General features: G+C 51.0%; 1 protein-coding gene and 1 long non-coding RNA gene across 3 annotated transcripts; one reads left to right on the top strand and one right to left on the bottom strand.

The window, feature by feature from the left end:
• Positions 1–1336: 1336 nt before the first annotated feature.
• Positions 1337–19891, bottom strand: OAT (ornithine aminotransferase). Its single transcript, XM_037496103.2, has 11 exons — positions 19835–19891; positions 15210–15286; positions 12839–13063; positions 10610–10834; positions 10405–10500; positions 7713–7840; positions 6971–7093; positions 6223–6351; positions 5403–5516; positions 4440–4584; positions 1337–2139 (listed from the first exon to the last, which is right to left on the bottom strand). Exons 3-11 carry the CDS (start codon positions 13035–13037, stop codon positions 1979–1981), a joined length of 1320 nt encoding a protein of 439 aa, XP_037352000.1. The 5' UTR covers positions 13038–13063; positions 15210–15286; positions 19835–19891; the 3' UTR covers positions 1337–1978.
• LOC119233609 (uncharacterized) lies at positions 18743–23155 on the top strand. Of its 2 annotated transcripts, XR_008550051.1 has the most exons (4): positions 18743–18777; positions 20460–20548; positions 21639–21805; positions 21931–23155. It is a non-coding gene; the product is annotated as an uncharacterized LOC119233609 (long non-coding RNA). The 2 variants fall into 2 exon arrangements; XR_005122424.2 differs by lacking the exon at positions 18743–18777 and having other exon boundaries at positions 20312–20548.
• Positions 23156–23559: the final 404 nt, after the last annotated feature.

Below are 23559 nucleotides of genomic sequence, written 5' to 3'. Positions count from 1 at the left end.
TGCTTGAGTTCAATCCCCGGCCAGGGAGCAACACACATGGCGCAGCCGACCTCTCCTGTCTCAGCTGCTCCCCTCAGCAGTGTATTTCAGTCAGTCTGCCTGTTCTGTCTGTCAAACACTCTGTCTCTGGTGAATTCTCTCACCTCCCTCTGGCCTGTACCCCAGCTCTTGTATGCATAAATAAATCCTTGAAAAATAAATAAAAATCTTTTTTAAAAAAAATCTAAGTCAATGTGAAGCTCCATTGGCTTTGTTCAAGTCATGAAGCCGGCAGCAGCCCACCCAGCAGAGGGAGGGAACACTGAGTAGCTACACACAATGAAAGCCTTCTATAGGGAGAAAGGGGGCAAGAGAATTATTTCAGGCAGGGTCACCTTCCTTTGGGGGACAGGAGTCTCACAGCAGATACCTCCTTAGCGCTGAGCAGGACACTGCAGTTTGCCTGACGAAAGGTTCAACATCTGGGAGACGTTGCCGGAGTCAGGCCGGGCACGAAGTCCTGGCTTCCCGGCGTGGGACCAAGCAGAGGTGATGCCACGAGGAGCCTGGGGTCTCTATTCCAGAGTCCAGGTAGAAACAGAAATTGCTCACAAGCAGCTTTCTTTAAAGAGTGACAAACTAGAAATGACACAGCGGTCCCTGATGTGGAATTACAGCCACGTAGGATGAAATATAGTAGCTACCAAATAATGGGATAAATTATAAACACAAACACAGCTCGCCACCCAAAACACACTATTCACATGGAAAACACGAGAACAAGCCGCATGACGCCGTACCAGACAAGGATTCACCCTCTAAAAAAAAGGGGGACGAACAGTAGAATAGACAGAAAAAAGCTATTTTGAAGGGGAGGCGTGGGCCTCCCAGGTGGCGCAGCGGTGGAGCGCTAGGTTGCGAAGCTGCCCGCGGCCTCTGTGGCGCCGGTTCGATCCCCAGCTGCTCCCCGGCCACCGGAGGAGGGTCCCCCATGGCGCGCAGACCTCTCCTGCCACCCGCTGCTCCCCTCAGCAGTGTACTTCGGTCCTTCTGCCTGCTCTGCTCCCCGCTCTGGCTCTGGTGAATTCTCTCACCCTCCCGTGCTTCTGACTGTACCCAGTGCTTGTATAAACAAACAAACAAATAAATAAATAAAAAAACATGCCTCTATTGAAGGGGAGGCGTATCAGAAAATAACTTTCTTTTTATAATTTCTAGTTTAGACATTGCCAAGGAAGCTGAAATGCTCTTAGAAAATACATAAAATAAAGCAAGGTAATGACATTCAAGAAGCTTTGACAGGTTGAGTGACTGATAATATAATAGTGCAGAAAAAGCAAACCCCCACAAAATATTTTAAATATGCTTTATTTTGAATTTAAAGAAACACTGAAAAGGAAGATTTTTTTTACAAATTATGTCAAGGGCTTAAAACACAATTTGGGGAATTTAAACATTAATTTTTGATTCAAAATAATGACATTCACAGAATATATCAGGGCATTGGTCAATATAAAATTTACTTAAATCTAGTGTTTTATATAAGATTAATAATTAATCCTACTAAAATTCAATTCTTACGATGCAACTTTAGAAGGTCAGCAAGTCAACTATCTAACACCCCATATAACCTCTCAAATACAGAATATTTGCACCAGCAAGGAAATTATAAAAACATATAAATTATACTCAGGGGCTTGATTAAAAGGCTATCCATGTACAGGCAGACGCCTTTCACCTCAGGAAGCACGCTCACACACAAAAACAACCCTACACAGAAGCCGTGGCGTCCTCGCATGTTACACGGCCAACTGCACACTTACAAATGCCATTCTCTGGTGGGTGAACTGAAAATACATATATATTACAGAAAGGTCTGTGAAGACACGGGGGAGTGGAATGAGCTGTGGTGAGGGCAGAGCCGCAGCGGGCTCTCCAGACCATCGCTGACCTGCCGTCTCCGGCAGCTGCCAGGCACCCCTGCCGACAAGCCAGAGCCTCAGAAAGACAAGATGGTCTTGTTGATGATCTCCACGGACTCCCGGACCTCATCCTCCTTGATCACAAGCGGAGGCGCAAGCCTTATGATGTCGCCGTGGGTGGGCTTGGCCAGAAGTCCATTATCTCGAAGACGCAGACACACCTTCCAAGCATCATAATCTAAAAAAAAAAAATGGTCACATATAAATGCTGACCAAAGATAGATGGATAGGGCCTCCCTAGCAGGCAAGGGGTTAAGTCTCAGCGCTATCAAGCGATCTCCAGCCACTGTGGCCTGAGTTCAATCCCCGGCCAGGGAGCTACCCACGTGGCGCCGCAGACCTCTCCTGCCTCCCCACTGCTCCCCTCAGCAGCATTTTTCAGTAGATCCTCCTGTTCTGCTCCCCACTCTGTCTCTGCTGACTCCTCTCACCCTCCACACCTCTGGCCTACACCCCAGCTGTTATATGCATAAATAAATAAATAAAAAGTTTCAGTTCATTTAAAAAAAAAAAAAAAAAGATGCTAGATGGTTAACATGCCCTGGCAGTCCGTGTGGCCAGGGCTGCCCAGAGACAGGGAATTCCGAAGCACCTACTCAAGAAGGCAGCTCTGCAATCTGGGTGGAAATACCATGGGCTCCAACAGCCCCAACTCTTGAATTCCCACAGAATGTATGAAACCACCAACACAAACCCCGTATGTTCCCAGGGCTCTCAGCAGCAGTATTTACAGCAGCCTCAATGTCCACCGCCTGCTGCTGCATCAAGAAGACGCGCTACGTGTGCGCCGCGGAGTACTATGGAGCCGTAAGAAAGGACGAAATACAATCATTTTCACCAAAACAGAGAGAACTGTGAGAACGATGCACAGCCCAGTCAGCCAGAGTGGAAAAAAACAAACACCGAACATTCACCGAGCAGACAATTCAACCACAAGAGCACTTCAGGGCACTAACGGACATCAAAACACACCCGAGGGCTCTGAGGTAAAGGGTAGAAGGGAAGGGACAAGGGGACATGCGGGACTGTGGTGGGAAAAGATAGAAATAAAAATAATCTTAATTCAGGTAAAAATAAATCACTGATTTATGGAAAGATGCTATGGAAAGAAAACCACAGTCCAGAATGAAAGGAACGCCAGGGGCCGTGAGGGGTTCAAACACCAGCGAGGGTGTGTTCCGGAAAGAGCGCAGCATCTCGTGGCCAGCGCTGCCGCCGAGTGCGAGCCGAGACGGCTGCGTGGCGAGCTCGCCCTGAGATCACTCCCATGAGTGACTCAGCACAGGCACACGGCACGGCGGAAAGGGATAACTGCACGCAGGCTTTGTTCATCTTAAATAGATGCAAAAAAAGACCAAGCAAAAGAAGTGTGTGCTTGGGCTACTACAGCCAACCAAGAGCGTGGGTCTGAGGTAGAAGAGTTGGCATAGACTGGACAGTTGGCATAGACTGGACAGACACATGCACGTGGACTTGCTTCCTGAGCTCAGGGGACTAGACTCTTGTTCATTTTTTTAAACTCAGAATGCTTTTTTACCAGAGTCATGTAGAAGTTACAGTGCCTTTATGCCTGTATCAACAGCACCTGTGAGGGGTGAGCTGCCTGGGAGATAGGACAGCCTTCCCAGAAGTCCCAGCACAGGGCCAGGAGGACAGGCCACCACGCACGGTCTCCCCTCCGAGCACACCGCTGCGCTGCCATCAGGATCAGCAAAAGAGCCGCCGCCACGTGCCCAGGCCACGGCATCAGAATCTCTAGAGTGAGACTAAGTTTGGGTTCATCTTGCCACAACTGCTCCAGAAGTAAGTCTAAAAGCCAAGCTCCCCAGGTAATTCTCAAACACCGCTTGAAAAGAATGGATTATCACAAGAAAATCCAACCAGAATTAAGGACTCCCCAGGACGGAGGAAAGCCTCGCACCAGTTATCTCTTCCGTCACTGTGGGCTCCCGTCGTCATGACGACTGTGCCCACCACCTCTCCTGACACACCAGGTACCCAGGTCAAGGAAGCAGGGAGCAGAGAGGAGAATGACTAGGACAACATCTGTGCAGATTTCCTCACGAGCTGACCTGGAATCTCCAAGTCCCGCATCACCGATCTCGGGCAAAACACCCAATGAGTTACAAGGAACGAACAGCTCAGATTAGTTAAATGTGCCTTCGTGTGGGAAAAAACTGAACTTAAGATCCTTAAGAAATCCTAACACCCTGCCTACGACTCAGTCACCAGAAGGGCGGTGGAGAGCCTCAGAGAGGTCCCCAGCTCAAAAGAACAGGGTCACGTTAAGACCAAAACAACTCAACTTTCATTTCTACTTTTCAAAGCCTGGAAAACCTTAATTTCTAATTAAAAATACACTAGCTCACAGAGCCTCGCTTCAGTCACAAACCGCCTCAAAGCGGTCCCCAGCTAGAGGAACGACAGCAAGTGTGTCAGCTCATCCTGTGAAACAGCAGCCGGGTGAGGTCTCCGTACCTTTGGTTTGCCTGATAACAATAGCGTTCAGCAATCCTTTTCCTCTCACAGCTGTCACGATATCAGACGGCAGTTTCATCAGTTCATTTCTCAAGATGACGCCCATCTTGTCTGAGTTTTCACACAGGTTTTCTTCTTCCAAAACCTACATTTAAAAGAGAAGTCACACAAATGTTAAGAGTCCTAGCTTACGTCGTGCTTTGGAGGGGATTGCAGACTGTAAGCAAAATTACAGGGTCACATTAAGACCAGAACAACTCAACTTTCATTTTTACTTTTCAAAGCCTGGAAAACTTTTAATTAAAAATACCCCAGCTCACCGAGCCTCGCTTCAGTCACAAACCCATTATCAATCTAATTCTATGGCAAAATAAGGACAACCATTTGCTTAATGCAACGCAGCACTATCAAGATATCCACAGCCACTGCAGCACAAGTTTGGTCCCCGGCCAAGGAGCTGGCCCACATGGCACAGGAGACCTCTCCTGTCGCACCCACTGCTCCCCTCAGCAGTGTATTTCAGTAGATCGGCCTGTTCTGCTCCCCACTGTCTCTGGTGAATCCTCTCATCCCCCACATCCCTAACTTGCACCCCAGCTCTTGTGTGCATAAATAAATCTTTAAAAAATAAATAAATAAAAGTTAATATAGAAGTGTTTACTTTTTTCCTTAGTTTCCTTCAAGCTTACATAATATTTTGTGTTGCTGGTAGGCGCTTCATGAGTAAGTCTAAAAGCACCCAAATCCATCCTAAAAAAGAAAACCACGTGCTACACCCGAGGCCTGATGGGCCTGGTCAGAACAAGGGTTCTGAGGCCCGCAGGCTCCCTCCTGGGGCATGCCTTGCCCTAGACTCTCCTCTGTACTTCATGCTCTCCTTTCTCATCACACCGGTGGGCTCATGGTAAACAGTTCCTTGGACACCTGCAAGGGCAGAAACCAGGGGTGCTAATCAGCAGTTACCTCCAGGGCAGCGATGGCAACCCGGCAGCCAAGGGGGTTGCCACCATATGTTGAGCCGTGCTCCCCGGGCTTGATGGTCAGCATCACCTCGTCATCACACAGCACTGCAGACACCTGGGAGACAGAGAGCTCAGTGCCAGCCGGGCCGCCTAGTCTTCACGCACCAGTGACAAGTACTTATGACACTGATATCAAACAGAAAGCTTCAACAAATGAGAGCTACACATGCGCCGCTGAGTGACCTGCACAAAGCTAGTGAGCCCCCCGCGGTCACTCGACGGCACAGAGCAGTGTTGCTTTTAGAACTGAAAGAGGAAAGCAGCCCTGCGATGACCACGCTGAGGACGCTCCAGCCTCCGCAGGGAAGCGCCCGACGGCTAAACAACGCTCTGCGTTGCACCCGGGGCCCTTGGACTCAGCGCCCATCACTGGCTCTGGATAGGAATCTCCAGCAGAGAACTACAGCAAACCACTGGTTTTCTCCAGTCTCTACGTTAATTGGTCATGTTTTCAAGCAATGAGTGATGCTTTGTTTCTGAACAATGCAGAAAAGCACAGGGGTCTACACAACAATTTTTAACAAAAAGTGTTTCCATGCAAAACAAAATCCATGGCAAATTCCAAACCACAATTCGTCAGTTAAAATTAAGTTGACCTCTGAAGTGTTTCTATTAAACACAGTTCAGGTAACCTACAGCCCACGAGATAAAACCAAGCCATCAGAAAAGTATTAACCTTGGCCAAGGTCAAGTGATGGAAAATGCCCCCATGCTTTATCTCACACCAACAGGGAGCGGGAAGGAGCAGACACTCCACTTACGGGGTACAGGCCTCCAGAAAGCGCCTTTCCGAGGAGGACGATGTCAGGTCTGACATTCTCATGATCCACCGTCAGCCACCTGCCAGTCCTGGCCAAGCCTGTCTGTACTTCATCAGCAATAAACAGGACCTGTAGGGAAATGGCAGTAATTGTCATTTTTGTTTCCACGGGGAAAAACAGTCATCCTCATTTTACTTTCTCACACAAGTTGGTTCTTCTGACATTCCCTCAGATTTATAAGCCAATCTAAACTGCCCACATGGCTTCAGCAGCAGCCAGTGAAAGTCCTGCAGACACGCCAGCCAATTCCTATGTCAGGCCCTCCCTGGGGGCCTAATGCCCAGCTCTGTGTTGTGCAAGGCACTAAGGCAATGGCCAGGGGCCAAAGGGAGCTTGGAATATGTGCTCTGGAAACAAAGTGAATTCACTTCTTTATTCCACAAACATTTACCTCTTATTAAATATTTTAACATGGTGGGAAGAGGGGAGGAGAATCTAAATTCAAGCGCAGAAGGATGCAACCAAGGGTATCCCTTTGGGAAGGATGGGCGCACAGAGCCAGGAGACAGGAAGGCGAGGCAGCTCGGACAAGAGCTGCCCATGTCCAGAGCCAGCGAGATGCCGGCTTCCGGGACAGAAGAGCGCAGTGCTCAAGCGCTGAGAGCGATGTCTCCCTCTAGTGGCCAGGGGAGGGACTCTCTGAGTGTATCCTATGGAGACCCTAAGGGCTGCAGGGGGAAGTGTGGACCTGGTGCCGGGTGCAGAGCTCTCGAACGCCCATCAGGTAGCCTGGATCTGGAACAACAACACCCGCTTCACCTTGAATTGGTTCTACCATGAAGGCAGCGACGTCTGGATCCTGAAGAACACGCTACCAAAAGAATATGGATATGTTTTAGTAACTCCCTCTCTACCAGGGAGTAGAAACCTGAAAAACCTAGGTTTTTAGAAACCTAAAAATCACACACTGCACTTATTTTCCTGTTAAGTATGCAAATCAAGTTTGCACATAAACTTACACTGACTTCAGAGTATGACATTTCTGACACTCAATTAGCAGAACCTCCAAATACTTCCGCTACTCTCGCCTACATTTTCTGATATGGAGTGATGCTTACTCTATAAAAAACCTTTTTTTAAAAGCTGTTTTAAGTGACTCTCTTTTACAAGTCTTCCACTTGATAAATTTTAAAAGGCTAGTGCAAACTGCAAAATTTCATCTAACAAGGTAACTAAACTAGCAATGGCGCAGGCTAACATTTACAAAGACCACACCTTGGAACTGGCTAGTTGACATATGAGGGTGAGGTCACAGATGCATTGCAGCCATGCTGGGGCCAACCACTGCAGAGAAAACCTGGCCTTGTTGAGCTAAGGTGGCTTTTCTTGGAGTCACGCAGCTTATTTTTGAGCCATACATTTACCAGATGCGTACTCTATTTACTCTAAGCTAAAGCGCCACGAGCCGGGGCGGGGTTGGAGGGCGGTACCTCAAGGGCAGGCAGGTCATTATATGGGATGATTTCAAAACCTGGCATGAATGGTCCAAAACCATCATAACTGGCTGGGTCTGTGGAACTGGAGATGGCAGACATTGTTCTACCCCAGAAGTTTCCAGCTAGAAAGGAGAGCAAATAAAGTGATGATTTCAAACACCCATAACTTAACATATCCTCCCCCCCCCAAAAAAAAAAAACCTTAGAAAGTTTGATTTTTCAAAAAAGCAAGAGATGGCTTTTAGAGAGCTTCCAGGGAACTCTCATTTGCGCAAACAAAATCTGACAGTAAACACCATGGCTCCCTGCCCACCACAGCCTGGCCTGGACTCGCTGCCTCGGGTTCTTCTCTACTGAGCCTCCTGAGCGGGAGAGCCCCCAGGGATGGACACTCCTCTCAAATCTCAGTAATCCCAAACTCTGACAAGCCAGGTATTCTGGATACGACACAACCATGGCCATGATGAGAGCGTATCCCTTCATAGACAACCAGCCATTTACCTGCGCAAAGTTCAATGCTGTTGGGTGACTATTCTACAGAAGGAATTTTAAATTTCATTTGGAGAAAACAGCCTCAGGAAGTCCAAATGCTTTCGATTTTGCTTTTCTTGGTGGGATAACCCTTTATGTGCTCAGTGACAGGCACCTGGCTTTGTTCAGGAACATCTGGCCCACTGTTTATTGCACTAATTGGTCTGATTGAAAGGCGGCTGCCCAGAGCACCGCCCTAGTGCTGGGGTAGGAATGGCGACCGTGTCTGCAAGTCCCCACCTCGAGGAGCAGGAAGACACCTAAACCAAAGTGAAGCAAACGCTGATCCTTTCAATTGGGTCCAATTCAAGGAGGGGAGACACTGGGGAGCGCTGGCTTTATGAGGGCTCGCCCTTTTTCTTAATCTTCCCACCACGCCTGCCAGGCAGCCATCTCAACCAGGGCACTGAATGACTGGTATTTTGGCTCCACAGTCTCTAACCACTACCCTCACTCACAAAGTCTCCCTCAGCTAAGTAATCTCCACTTGACTAGTCCACAAGCAAAGACACACTGTCTTGGCGAGGCCCAGACCAGGAGCCGACCTGCCTCTTCCTCTCTGCCAGCAGCCTCAGCCTCCACAGCCTGCAGGTATAAATCATGCAGTTGAAGACAGTCTTCTGTCTCTCCGGCCCTCGGACTAACCCAGCTTCTTTCACTACGCAGGTGAAAACATCTCTACACTTTCAGCTAAGGAGCAAGACTGCATAGAGTCTAGAAAAATGAAAATCAGAGATGTCATTTTGGTTTGCAAAAGACAGTTATGTTTCCCTTCAGCTAAGGCACCAGATTCCCAAGACAGCAGGTCCCAGAGCTGTGCAGAGGATTTCTTCTATGCAAACGCTGCCTGTCACCCCAGCACCAACTATGGCCGGCAGTCGATGGACTCTGCAGGCTACTGTGGGGCTTGTAATTTAACTTCATGTATTCACAAGGCAGAATATTTACTGATTTCAACCATCACAAGAATGAGTTTTGACCATATGCAATGACACACTTATATGTACTTTGTTTTTAAAAATTAAAGTTTTTTTTTAAAAGACAGAACCTATCCATTGAAGGTCATCATAAGGATTCCAAACGTCAGATTTTATTACTGTCATTAACTGCCATTTTCCCAATCAGTATTCAAGTCACTGCTCTCAGCCATTTTCAGAAATAAAGCTAAGGCAAACTCAGCGCTCGTCTTCCAAACCTCTAGGAACGCGATACGAACAACAGTGAATATCAAGGTCCGAGCTCCGAGCTCCACCCAGGACGGGCACCCCCTGACATGGCCAGTCCAAGGACAAGAACGCCCCCCAGGAAGGCCATCCAACTCATCAGAAAACAGCTATGGCAAATCAAATAGGGGCTCCCTGGTGGCGTAAAGGTTCAAGACTCAACCTATGAAGGTGTCTGCAGCCACTGCAGCACGAGTTCAATCCCCGGCCTTGCCAGGGAACAACCCACATGGCGCAGCAGACCTCTCCTGGCTCATGCGCTGCTCCCCTCAGCAGTGCACTTTGGTCAATCTGCTTGTTCTGTTCCCCACTCTGTCTCTGGTGAATCCTCTCACCTCCCCACACCTCTGGCCTGTACCCCAGTTCTTGTATGCATAAATATATTTAAATCTTTAAAAAAAAAAAAAATCAGGTAAGTAGATGAAAAATAAATGACACGGTCACTCACTTTAGGGAGAGAGAAATAGGACATTATTTCCAAGAGAAAAATTCTATATCTAAAGAGATACTTGGAGGGCCTCCCCGGTGGCGCAGCGGTTGAGCGCTGGGTTGCGAAGCTGCCCGCAGCCTCTGCAGCGCCGGTTCGGATCCCCGGCTGCTCCCCGGCCACCGGAGGAGGGTCCCACATGGCGCGCAGACCCCTCCTGCTGCCCGCTGCTCCCCTCAGCAGTGTACCTCGGTCCTTCTGCCTGCTCTGCTCCCCGCTCTGGCTCTGGTGAATTCTCTCACCCTCCCGCGCTTCTGACTGTACCCAGTGCTTGTATCAATAAATAAATATTTTTAAAAAATAAATAAAAAAATAAAGAGATACTTGGAAATGAACCCAAGAAAAGTTACTCATAAATTCCTGTGAAACATTCAGCAACCACCAGAAGTATTTCAGTAAAACAGTAAATGACACGTGTATCTGATTCCTGCTGGACTTCACACACCTGCAAAAACGATCTTCGCTTTGTACTTCTGAATGCCCTTCACAGTGTAGCCCCAGCGGCGCGCCAGTTTGCAGGCGGTCTCTCCAGCCTCCACTCCTGCCAAGAGCGTATTTTTAGGTTTTAAAAAATGTTTTCGATTATCAGAAACTAGTAAGGTTACGTTCTTGGGTAATGATATCATTTAACCAAAAAGGGAAGAATTTACCTGTATTCATAGGGAGGACTTTGTGGTAGTTGAAGAGCTTGGTGACGTACTCCTCGTACTCGCCCAGCACATCGTTGTAGAAAGCCCGCGACGTCAGGGTCAGCTTGTCCGCCTGGCTTTTCAGAGCACTCACGATCTTCGGGTGACAGTGCCCTTGGTTGACAGCACTATAAGCGCTCAGGAAGTCGAAATATTTTCTACCTTCTACATCCCATACGTAAATACCTAACAGGCAAAGAAAATAATATTAGAAAATTATTAAAATGCAAAGTTCAAAGGTTAAGATTGCTAGCGAGTCCTCTAAATACCTGCACATGAACCTCTAAGACAGAAATTGGCCAAAGCATGTTTTAGCTTAAGCACAATAAACTCTGGATCATGAGGAATGATTTTTATCTGACCAATCTTCAAATTACACATAAGAAAAGCATAACTTAAAGGTTTTCTAAACACTTAAAGTGTTCTCCTAGAACACTTGTTCTCCAACAAGAATTGGAATTTAAAGTTACACATAACATAAAATCATGATTACTTGACAGTGACAGAGATTCACAGTGGCGCTGTCACAACAAACATCCGAGATGTGCCCAGCAGCTGCTGGATCACCGCTCCACAGGAGAGCAGAGATTTACTGACACCCACCCCACATGCTGCACCGTGAGCACACTACCCAAGTCCCAGAAGGCACAAAAGGACACAAATTGTCCTATTTCATCTATAAACTAGAATAAGTGACTCCACTGAGACAAAGCAGGTGGGGAGGGGCATGAAGGAAGAGGGAGCGACTGTTTACTGTGTTTCCTTTGGAGACTATGAGAAAGTTCTGGCACTGGGCCTCGCTAGTGGCACAAGGGGTTAAGTCTCAGCACCATGAAACTATCAGTACCATAAAGCCACTGCAGAATGAGTTCGATCCCAGGCCAGCATGCTGACCCACTTGGCACAGCAGACCTCCCTTGTCCCGCCCACTGCACCCCTCAACAGTGTATTTCAGTAGATCTGCCTGTTCTGCTCCCCACTCTGTCTCGGTGAACCTTCTCAAACACACACCCCCTACACTCTGGCCTACACCCCAGCTCTTGTATGCATAAATAAATAAAAATAAATCTTTAAAAAAAAAAAACGCAAGGGAGTCTTTACATCTAACTTTTGCCAAGTGCCTAACACACTGAAGATGCCCTCACTCATGATGGCCTAGCATGTGGACTTCGAGAAGCTGCCAAAGCCTCAGACAAGTGCCAAGCCCACCTCCAGGTGCTTGCATCCAGCTATGATGAGCCTACGTATGTCAAGGTGGTGGAGGCCCTGTGTGCTGAACATCAAGTCAACTAAATTAAGGTTGGTGACAGCACAACCTTAGGCGGAAAAGAAGGCAAATGGGTAGGCCTCTGGGAAAGTGACAGAGGGGAAGCCCGTAAAAGCGGCTGGTTGCAGTTGTGTGGTAGTTACGGACAGTGGCAAAGAATCTCAGGCCAAGGATGTCATCAAGGAATACTTCAAATGCAAGAAATGAGGAAAAAGCAAAACACAAAGAAAAAGAAAAACACCAAGGTCAAGAAGACAAAGACTGAAGAATGGTTCTGGATTGAAAACAAACTAAACAGACCTGAGAAGTGAATGCAAGCCACGTGCTGAGATTCTCTTCTGCTGCACAGGACAAATGAAATCTCAACCAAGCCTGCCAAGGAGACCATGGCGCGTGGCTGCATTCACGTCCTGTCCCAGATGATCAGTGTTGATGTTACATGGGAGAAATCCCTTGTGTTGCAGGGAAGACATAACTAAGTATTTGGGATAGAGACAGCACAACGTCTGCAAATGCCACTCAGGGGAAAATGGAGGGGGGGGGGAGAGACAGAGAGACATAATAAAGCAAATGCACTAACAACCGGGAAATCTGGGTGAAGAGCAAAAGAAAATACTTCGTATAACTGTTACAACTTTGAAGTCTGAAACTGTGCCAAAATGAAAATCAAAGGAAAAAATGAAAGCAGCAGCATCTCTCTGCCTCACCTCCCTGCTGGGAAGGCCCAACAAGACCACAGTTCATCTCTGTTCCCACAGCCCCTGACTCCACGAGCACTACACGCTCAGGAAATGCTGAATTCACTGTGCAATACACAAATCAAGCACATCTGGAAATATATACACTGAGAAAATATAAAAGCATTTTTACAAAAGGCTGCAAGCAAAAAATGGGGGAGGGGATTGGATTAATTCAAAATGTACCTTTTCCTCTTTCCAGGGCAACAGGTAGAGGGTGGTAGTTGTGGGCACCATACTTAGATTCACGTTCATAAATGTAATCCGAGGATGGAGGGCCTTGGACTGTTTTTTTAGTAGCAATAGATGCAGCAGACGCCACTGAAGAATGAAATCCTCGGCGGAGCACAGCCACAGTCTGCAAATGCGCCAGTTTGGAAAACATCCTGCCCTCACGTTGGACACCAGGACCTGGTCAGAGAGGCCCGGAGTGAGACCCTCCCGGGAGACAGCCGCCATCGCGCCAGACCTGCACTTACCCCCACCCTGCAAAAGCAGCAGCACAGTGAGAGGTAAGTGAAACCTGGTGCTGGGAAGCCGGAAGGGGAAGGCCACGGGAGCAGGCACGCCACATTCACAGGGACCTGCCCCACACTGCACAGCGCAGAATGCACAACAAAAAACCAAGATAAGGGGCTTTCACTATTCAATTACACCCTTAGCTGAGAGTTGACAGTAGTGTTACAATGACTACACATTCACACACACTCCCCCCACCTGTGTATTTTAAGATATTGGGCTAAGAGGACATCAGGGGCAAATGAGCGTCCTGGGGGAAGCAGGCAAGGCTGAGCAAAAGAGGGAGGGGGGAGTCCCACTAGATTGGGCAGGATTTGGTGGGAAGTGTGACTTCAGATGGAGGCGGGAGAGGCCCTGCCAGATGGCAGCCTGGGGGAGGGGCAGAGGGGCTGAGAACCACTTTGCATATCAACTCCTGAGGAAATGGAGGTTTGGAGCAGAAAATGAAGTTTAGGGCAGCAAATTCAGATGGAAGGTCTCACAAGGATAAAAGCCAGAGGGGAGGGTAAGGGTGATTAACCAGTTGCTCAACTGGTTATGGAATTTTCCAGGAATCTGAGGTAGGGTCAGAAAGGATTAACAGTTAAGGTCTTTGCCTGTTTGTGTCTATGCTAACGTCTTTAATAAACTGGCCATGTGCAGATGAACGGGAAACTGACAAAATCTTTCTCAAAGAGACCCAAGGACCACATTCATCCACATTCCAACATCTGAACCCCATCAGAGAGAGGTTTGTTTCCACAAAGACAATGGGGCCCATTCTAAAGCAAAAAGAACATGGGTAGAGGTGATACCTCAGATGACAGCCAACTAGAGACGGTAACTTACTCGGTCAGACCCAAAACTGCTTTAAGTCAAAGCCATCATAAATCAGGGCCTCCCTGGTGGCTCAGGGGCTGTCTCAATCAAGCTATTGCCAGCTACTGTGAGGGAGCTGACCCACATGGCACAGCAGACCTCTCCTGTCTCCCCCCTGTTCCCCTCAGCAGTGGATTTCAGGAGATCCACCTGTTCTGCTCCCCACTCTGTCTCTGATGCATCCTCTTACCTGCCCCCGCCCCGCACTGCACCTCTGGCCTACACCCCAGTTCTTGTATATATAAATAAAAAATAAATCTTTTTAAAAAATCATAGACCAAAGTGAAAGGCAAAAACTCTAGGGAAAAAAATGCTTTATGATTTATAACAAGTAGCCTTGGGAGAACATTCCAGCAAGTTCACCAGATGGACACCGAATCACAACTATGGTGAGGCCAGCCGTCGCCCCGCCTGCCAGGGCTTCTCGGGGCTGTGTATCAGGCCGTACGTGAACCATGTGGGCTGAGCTTGGGAAGAAGCTAAGAATGAAAAGGAAAGGGGGAAGTACAGGTAGCGAATCACATCTGGAGAGAAAAATGTTTTTAAAGATAAATTAAAGGGCCTCCCCGGTGGCGCAGCGGTTGAGCGCTGGGTTGCGAAGCTGCCCGCGGCCTCTGCGGCGCCGGTTCGATCCCCGGCTGCTTCTCGGCCACCGGAGGAGGATCCCACATGGTGCGCAGACCTCTCCTGCCGCCCGCTGCTCCCCTCAGCAGTGTACTTCAGTCCTTCTGCCTGCTCTGCTCCCCACTCTGGCTCTGGTGAATTCTCTCACCCTCCCACGCTTCTGACTGTACCCAGTGCATGTATAAACAAAAACAAACAAACAAACAAATAAAATAAATAAATAAATAAAACATGCCTCTATAAAAAAAAAAAAAAAAAAAGATAAATTAAAGATGAGCAGAGAGTTGCCAGGAACTAGGGAGACTGAGACAAAATACTACACAGTATTTTGTGAAGGCTAGTTAACTCGTGTTTCAACGTAACGCCACCCACTGCGGGCCCAAACAGCAGGCGCCCCCCCGCCCCACACACACACACACACTCCAGCCGCCAAATGAGAATGTCCTCCTTGGAGGACTCGGCAAACCCCGTGTATTCAGGTTCACAAGTATTCGGCAAACCCGGCCCGCTGGCTTGCCAAGCCCACCCCGCCAGCCTTGGTAGCCACAGTTCGAACCAGAACACAGATCTGCAACCCGAGATCCCGGGACGATGGTCTTTGGCTTCCCGCAGTTCCCGAGACACCAGCAACTCCTGAAATAGAAGGCAAAGATGGAGCATAAGCACATGTTTTTAAGAAGGACCTCAACTTCGAAATCTGTGAAATCCATTAGCGTGGAGACAGCTGCTAGCAAGAGCGCCTCACAGAGCGTCCCCAACGTACTCCCGCTAGGCCCAAAACATTGGGTCTCAACTGATTTCCTGGGCTTCTTCTGCTCTGCTTAGTAAGATGCTCCCTGTGGCCAACTCGAAAAGGAAATACAGTGATTTTATCTCTATTAAGTTCTCAAGGACGTGCAGCGCTGCTCAGAGGTAGAGACACTTTCTGGAAAGAAGAGCACCAGCGGCCCACAAGCGCGCTCCTCCACCCGCACGCCCCCGCTCAGTCCCGCTTAAGGCAATTACCAGCCAAAAAAAAAAAAGATAAAATCTTGCCCTTGTGGACAACACGGACCTTAGGGGATTGTACCGAGCGCAGCAAGTCAGCGGGAGAAAGACACCAGTTAAGATTTCGCCTTCAACACACGAAACAAAAACAAACCCTTAGACTTTGACAACAGAATGGCGGGGCGGGAGGGAAAGACCGGCAGAGGGGAGAGGGGCTAGTGGGCGCTGGACCCTGGGCGGTGGGGGGGGCGTGGCGCGTGCAGGTGCGTGGCGCGTGCAGGTGCGGAGAGGACATCCACCTGACACCGCCGGTGTCGCAAGCCCACCATGACCCAGATTTTTTAAAAAAAAAAGAGGCGCCATAGGCGCAGCAGCCATGTGAGCATGCGCCCCTCAGTTTTTATTGCTAGTTTATTGCTAGTTTTCTTTCGACACATATTACTTGAAAGGCAACTAGTCAGGTCAGTCGCTGCAGATTTCTCTTCCAAAGACAAAAAAAATCACAACATGGAGTGACACGCAGGACGCTGGTGGACAAGGAGGATGGGCGAGCAGCACACGAGGAAGAACTCTGGCATCTGAATTAGCAACTTTCTAATGATCCAGGCGCCGCAGGGTGTCTGAGGGTGTAAAACCACATACAGAATGTTCAACTGCAAAAAAAGCCAGAGAATGCTTACATGGAGGGCTCAGCAGAGCTCCCTCGCTTATCTTTCTGGGGTGCTTTCCACATGAGTGATCATGCGTTTCCCTAAAAGTTTGTGCTTCAGGGGTGTCGGGGCCAAACCCTAAAATAAAAAACTGTCTAAGATGGCCTTGCTATCAAGGCCTGCCACCCTGCGTCCTCGCTAGAAGCAGAGAGGCACGACACGAAAAAGAAAAATGAAAAAAAAAAAAAAAAACTGCAAGTTACCCCATAGCGTCTTCTAATTAACAGACTAATACGTGTTACAGGTGAATCTTTTGAGAATCGCTATGGAAATGGTGGCAAAAAGTGAAAGGGGGGAATTGTTAGGGGGAAAGGCTGTCCTGCGCTAATCCCATGCAGGCTTTGTGGACCCCACCCCCACTCCAGACTAAAGCCATCAGGACATTGGGAAAGACAAATCCCGTCACCACCAAAGGGAGGGTGGCTGGGACCTGAGGGTGGAGTTAAGCAGCCAGGTTAGGTATAAAAACCAAACACGTGGGCCTTGGGCTCTCTTGCTCGCTATGGCTCGCCTCCTGGCTGGCGGCCAGCTCTCAGAGCGCCATTTGGGATTCCAGATCGGTGGATCGGGGAGGAGGACGCATTTAAAACTTTGTCTCCCACTTTTCTCCCTGAGCTGCACATTTCCTCATTTCCCCTTCCCTTGTAAATAAACCTTTTATGAACCTTTCGCGTGTGCCTGCGGTAGAGCATGGATAAGTCCTTTTAGTGCACGGGTGAGGACCCACAGTCAGGCACCCCCGTTTTGTATCGGGGCTGCCCTATAACAGTTTGGCCCCAGCACAGCTGATTCCCAACAGAAATAAGAAAAAGGTCCATTCCTCCGCCCAGCTCAGGAAATGTTACTAAGGAATGACAACAACTTGGTGCCAACCATCACTAACGCTCTCCTCTGCTTCTCGCCAGGAGCCAGAGACCTTCCTTCCAGCTGGGACAAGCCCTGCTGCCCCCGGGGGCATCACAACCCCCCAGAACCCACTCACTGTATTTTTATTAAGGGACCTTCTGTGATCAAGTTACTGTGCTTGGCACAAAACCAGAAAATATTAGAACAGAATTAAGATGGGCTTAAAATAGCCAACACCAATAGTGCCCTCTTGGAAAGGGGCTGGGAAAAGCAGAAGCAGAACATGGAAAGCCCATGGGCTGGAGACCAGGATGTAAATTCCTGCCCGGGCTCCCTGGAGCACCATCAGGTGGAGAGCTGCCCCCTCCCCGCTGCCCCCTCTGGAATCCTGCTGGGCTCCTTGAAAGGACAGTGCCCCCTCCTGAAAGTTTGCACCCATGGAACCAGGGTAGGAGGTCATGCCTGAAGACCCCAAGCCCTGAAGGTCCCAGGGCAGGAAAGTGCACCTCCCGCACAAGAGCCACCAAACCTAGAGTCTGGCCGCAGATCTCGGTGCCCCAGAGTGACCTTCCCATCCAGCACTCACTAGGGTAACAACGGCCTTCACGAGTCAAGATAATACACACAGTGTGACCAGCCCAGGCTGCTGCCCAGCATTCAGCCACGGCCCACCCTCAGGTCCCGGACAGCAGAAATGTGACCCTGTTCTCAGTCACCCACATAAATCATTAACAAAGTCCTTCTTCGGGCCATACGCCAGCCGCGCTGCGGTAGGACATACCCAAGTGGAATTCCCATAAAAGGCTGCCTTTTGAAGGGTTAACTTGGAAGACGCTGCGAAGCACTACTCTTGTAAACCACTGTGAAAGTTTCTAGTTACTTAAAATGCCCCACTTGAGGAGTAAATTTGGTTTCACTCTATTTGCCAAATATTTACTTTTCTTGAGGTAACCAACACATTCCGAAAGTTTTGCCAACAGAAGTTTTTTTTTACTTTTTTTGTGTGTGTTTTTATGTAACCTGGCTAAACACAAGTGCGTCACTGGCAAACGCTTACAGTGCTACTACTGAAAAAGGATTGGCTCAACCAGACCACATCCCACACACACCTCAAAAAATTGGTCCATTCATCATTCTTTCACCCCAAGAATTCAGTAAAGGGCATAAAATCTGTACACAAGTAAGTGAATAAAGGCACCGTGAGGAGGAAAGACACATCAGGCGCTGAGGGGGGAAAGGATGTACTGTTTGGGGCCTGCAGGTGGTGCAGGGATGGAAGACAGCGCCATCAGGCCACCCCAGCCACTGCAACATGAGTTCGATCCCGGGCCAGGGAGAAACCCTCAGCAGGGTACCTCAGGAGATCCACCTGTCCTGCTCCCCGCTCTGTCTCTGCTCCCGCACCGCTGGAGGTGCATCAACAAATAAACCTTTTTAAAAAAAGACTTTTACTGTTTAAAGCCACCCTGGGCTTTGGGGGCGGGGCACAGAACTGTCCTGCAAAACTAAAAACCCCAAATTAAGTTTCCTTTAAATCTCATTTCCACGAAGAGCTTCCTTCCAGACCCGCGTCTTTCTCAGGTAGGGCTGGAGGCTCCAAGGGGAACCGGGCAGCCGAATCGGAGAAGCGAACCGCTCATTTCAAACCCGCGAGACGCGGAATTCGGGTCCCCGGGCTGCCCGCGCCAGGGGCCGGCCACACCCCGGACGGGCTCTCTCGCGGGGGCTTCCCGCCCGGGCTCTGACCCAGGACCCCAGAGCAGCGCCCCGGGGCTGTCCTCGGCCTGCGCACCTCGCCCCGATCCGTCACGGGGTGGGGGGGGGGGACAGCCCAGGAGCCGGGGTGACCGGGCCGGGCCAGGCAGCCGCGCCGACCCCGCCGAGGCAGCTCCGCTTGTGCGCCGCGCCGGGGACAAAGGCTGGAGGAGGGGCGCGCCTGCGGGGGGCGGGGGGCGCGGGCGGGGGGCGCGGGGCGGGGGGCTCGGCCACGGCCCGGAGCTCAGAGCCTCCGCGGGCTCCAGGGGCGCCTCGAGCCCGACAAAAGCCACCATTCTCGGGGGCTGTGGGGTGTCGGGAACGCATCCGCCCCACGGACCCTCCTCGCCGAGGGAGCCTGACGGGCCCGGCGCCCCCGACACCCCGAGGTGGGACGGGCGCAGAGACCCTCCCGGGGAGGACCCGGCGCGGGCCCGGGCGTGGGGGGGGGGGCCGGGGGCTGCAGACGGGGTCACTGGGGCGCGGCCCGGCGGGCTGAGGGGCGGGGGCCCGCGGGGCTGTGGCGGGGGGCCGGGGGGGGCCGGGGGGGCTTGGAGGCCGCGCGGGGCGGGGCGAGAGGCCCGCGAGGGCCGGGGCAGCCCGGTTCCGCCCAAGCTGGCAGCGCGAGGTGCCACATCCACAGCCCCCCGCCCGCGGCCCGCCCCCCGCCTGCCCCCCGCCCCAGCGGGCCCCGCGCCCGCCACGTACACGGGCCGCAAAGGCGGAGCCTGCCCGCCCGCGAGGCCCAGCGCCCCCCGAGGCCGGTCCCCGGGGCCCCCGCCCGGGCCGCCCGGGCCGCCCCCCTCCCCGCCCCTCCCCGCCCGGCCCCGCGCCCCCCCCCGCGCCCCCCCCCGCGCCCCGCAGCCCGGCGCCCCCGCGGTACCTGCGGCGCCCCCGAAGCCGCCGACTCCCGCGTCCACCCGGCGGAGCGACGCGACGCGCGTCGCCGCTTAAGACGCCGCTTCCGCCCCGCCCCCCGGACGCCCTCGCCGCCCATTGGCCGGCGTCGGGGGCCGGGCTCCAATCGCCGCGGGCGGCCGCCCTCCGCCCCGCCCCCCGGCCCCCGGGCGAGGGGACCCTTCCTGCGGCGCGGGTTCGAGCCGCGCTCCCGCCCGTGGCGCGGGTTCCGCGCCTGCCGGACCCGAGGGAAGCCGGATTCAAGCCCTCCCTGGACCCCTGGGGAGACGATCCCAAAGAGCTGGAACGTCAGTCGGGCCTGCGGGGGCTCGCGGCGTTTCCTGGCCGGTCTTCGACCTCCCGCGCTCCCTCCAGGCCTGGCCACGCACCGCCCGAAGGGCGCGCGGCCTGCTCTGGGCTCCGGCGCTGGGCCCCCCGCACCCCGCTCAGGGCCTCCCCGCCCGCCTCGTCGGGGCCGCCAGCCGAAACCCACCTCTGTGGACAGCAAGCTCGCGTGCGGCGCCGTCACCCCCGGCAGAAAACTCGGAACCCGATGGCGAGATGAGCTCACGCTGGACCCTCTAGTCGACACCATTATTTGTTCTCAACAGACATACCCGCCTTGCGACGGTGCTTCTCACCAACCGCCCGCTTCAGGACAGCGGGAAGTAATGGCGCTCAGGAGGAAACACGTCCAGTGGTGAGTTGTAGCCTTCTCCCTGGTTAGCAGTCATGATAGCTATGTGGCACCCCCTCGGGGTGCTGGACAGCTCCCGGGGGGCCGTGTGGTCGGAGGATAGACACTCCATACACTGCGTTGCTGGTGTTTCGCGACTTAAAATGGGTTAGTGGACGCTACTGGCTCTAATGCCGAGGAGATGGGGGGGATGGGGGAGTGGGGGGCAGCCCGCCTGGTGTGCCCTCTCCTGGACAGGCAGTGGCAGACAGCTGCAGGGACAGAGGACTCCCTCAGTCCAAGTTCCATCAGGCCCCTGTGATCAGTCAGGGTCCCCCCACGAAAAGATGCCACACTGCAAATTGGAAATTTAACGTGTATTTGTTAATGAATCACTGAAGTCTGGAGGTAAAATCCACAAGGGCTGGAGAAGTACCTGGGATTAATGCACCAGGGAGGGTCAGGGTCAACCCTAACCCTCTTCCTCTGGGAAAGAATCTGTTTCCCAGAACCAAAGAGAGAACAAAAGGAGTGACTCCCTGCCAGGAATCCCCAAAGACCCAACAGGGAGGGAGCTGGGGTGATAGGCATCCCCACCTCTGACTTCTCATCTCCTGCCTGGATTTCCCATGGACTGAACCACTTAGGGAGCACTTCAAGGCCGTCCTTGCAGGTCAGTCTCCTGGAATACAGACAGGGTGGTGAAGGATGGAGAGTAGACCGAGGAAGGTAAATGGAAGACATTCCATACAGAGCAAACACAGGTAAGTCTTAGCTGCGTACACAGTCAAGTCCAAGCTCTATGGTAGGGGCAGGAAAAGTGTGGGCCCAAAGACCTAAACTTCAGAGCCCATGTCTGCAAATTCCAGAGCAAGACAGCAAAAGGAATTCAGTCCTCCCAGGCTCGGTCTGCCCTAACCAACGTCATTTACTCCCTCAGAGGATGGCCACATCCTCTCCGGAGTGCTTTAAAAGCATGAGGTTGCCTTTTCTTTCCTTGACATCCCTCCTCAGCCCCAAATCCAATGTGACTCATTTCTTGGAAGCCAGATCCTTCTGCCCATGGGGTCAGAGAGAAAGCAAATCCGTACAGTTCTGCTCTGTAAACCTGCAGGTATGTGGAGCCAAGGCCAGCTCCTGACACTCCCACAGAGCCTGGGAATCCCACTCCGCCCTGGCAAGTAGGATCAGATACTTCAGAGTTCAGTCAGGAGGGCGTGACACCCAGGATCTGCATGTAACACCAGAATCTGTTGCAGTGCCTTTGGACTTGCAGATAAGGTACTCTTTAACCAAAAAAGCATTCATGTGCAAGAAACTGCTGAGAATGTTTGAATTTTATCTCTTATCAGAAAAATGCAATAGGCACAGAGAGCATAATTTTTTATGGTTTCTTTCTCTTCTAGCAGTTGTTTTTTAGCTTAAGATGGCCTTGGAGACAGAGGCTGGAAAACAGACTATTTTCGACCAAGAAATGAAGTCTTTGTCTGCTTTTATCTGCGCACTCTAGAAGCATGCAGAACACACTTTACAAAGATGTTTGAACCTGGGGCCTCCCTGGTGGCACAAGGAGTTAAGACGCAGCACTATGAAGCTATCCACAGCCACTGCAGCATGAATTCGATCCCCGGCCAAGGAGGTGGCCCACGTGGTGCAGCAGGCCTCTCCTGCCTCACCTGCTGCTCCCCTCAGCAGTGGATTTCAGTCAATCCACCTGTTCTGTTCCCCACTGTGTCTCTGGTGAATCCTCTCACACTCCACACCTCTGGCCTGTATCCCAGTTCTTGTATGCATAAATAAATCTTAAAAAAAAAAAACAAAGATGTTTGAACCTCTGAAACTAGTCATAGTTAATTCAAGTAATTAACTGTAGTGGAAAATAAGAGTAGAATATAAAGATGGCCCCAAAAGCAGCCATCCACAACCTACATTAATTTGATGGGTCCATTCAACAGATGTCCCTTGAGTTTCTTCCCCTGCAAGGGGGTTGGCACCAGGCAGGAACATGTGGATCATCTTCTGTGACCCTGGAGAAGTTCAGTCCGCACCCTCTGTTCAACAAGTGAGAAGTGTACTCTCGCTCCTTTGACCGCCTGAAAAAGCTGCACCCACACCAAGAATTCTTCATTTTCTGTAACCGTCACCTGTTCAGTTACCAGAAAAAACAACTTCTGGATGATATAGCCTCTTGTTTTTCATGACTTTGTCCAACTTGTTATCGCTCATCAGTACAACCTACCTCTACTTAAGCTTGAAGTGATTAAAAGGGAAAACCTAAGCTGACAAGCCAGCAGAAATTCTGGTAAAGAGGCTCAGAAAGTAAGTTCTTTGGTGACTTTTACCCAAAGGGAGAATCCCCCCCCCCAGGTTATGGTCACCCTAGAAAGATATCTTCCAACCAAAGACTCAGCAACACCTATAACTTGCCCCTACCCCTACCCTGCTATTGCCATCCCCAGAGATATAAGCATTTGTATCTGGAAGACAAGAAGCCTCCAGAATGGCAAGGATCTGGCAGGTGCAAGTGAAGCAAAGCAGTGACAGATGCTGGAGAGAAACACCTGGTAAAGGTCTGAACTGGACACAATAGTCTGAGACGCAGAAATTTTGCTGTTAAAATATTGTCTCTAAACTGAGTATGTGCCTGCCAGGACGATTCATTTTCTCTCCCTCACACTGAACCCCGCCTGCCTAAGAACTCTCTCTGCAGCACCTGACCCCTGATGTGACAGCCTCCCTGGCTCCCAGATCTCTGGCTCCCAGGTCTCTGGCTCCCAAGTCATGGGTCCTGCCACTCCCTCCATGCTGCCTGATGTCATTGTTTGGCCTGCTGAATATATCCAGCTCTATCTCTGTCTTATCTTTCTAGCCAGACTGTAAATAGTTGAAGCTAGAGTCTGTCTTGCAGGATTTTTATAGCGTCCCAGAACCCATTATTATTATTATCCTACACTTGACCCTAGTTATCTTGATTCCCTTGGCCAGAAATTGGAGGCAGAGCAAGGACCCACTTCTGGAGTATGGTTATGGGATTC

This window comes from Talpa occidentalis, unplaced genomic scaffold (genome assembly GCF_014898055.3).
Source record: "Talpa occidentalis isolate TD23 unplaced genomic scaffold, MPIMG_talOcc4v2.1 talOcc4.8, whole genome shotgun sequence".
Lineage (NCBI taxonomy): Eukaryota > Metazoa > Chordata > Mammalia > Eulipotyphla > Talpidae > Talpa > Talpa occidentalis.
Note: the sequence above shows the minus strand (reverse complement) of the source record. Positions and strands in the feature narration are given on the sequence as shown.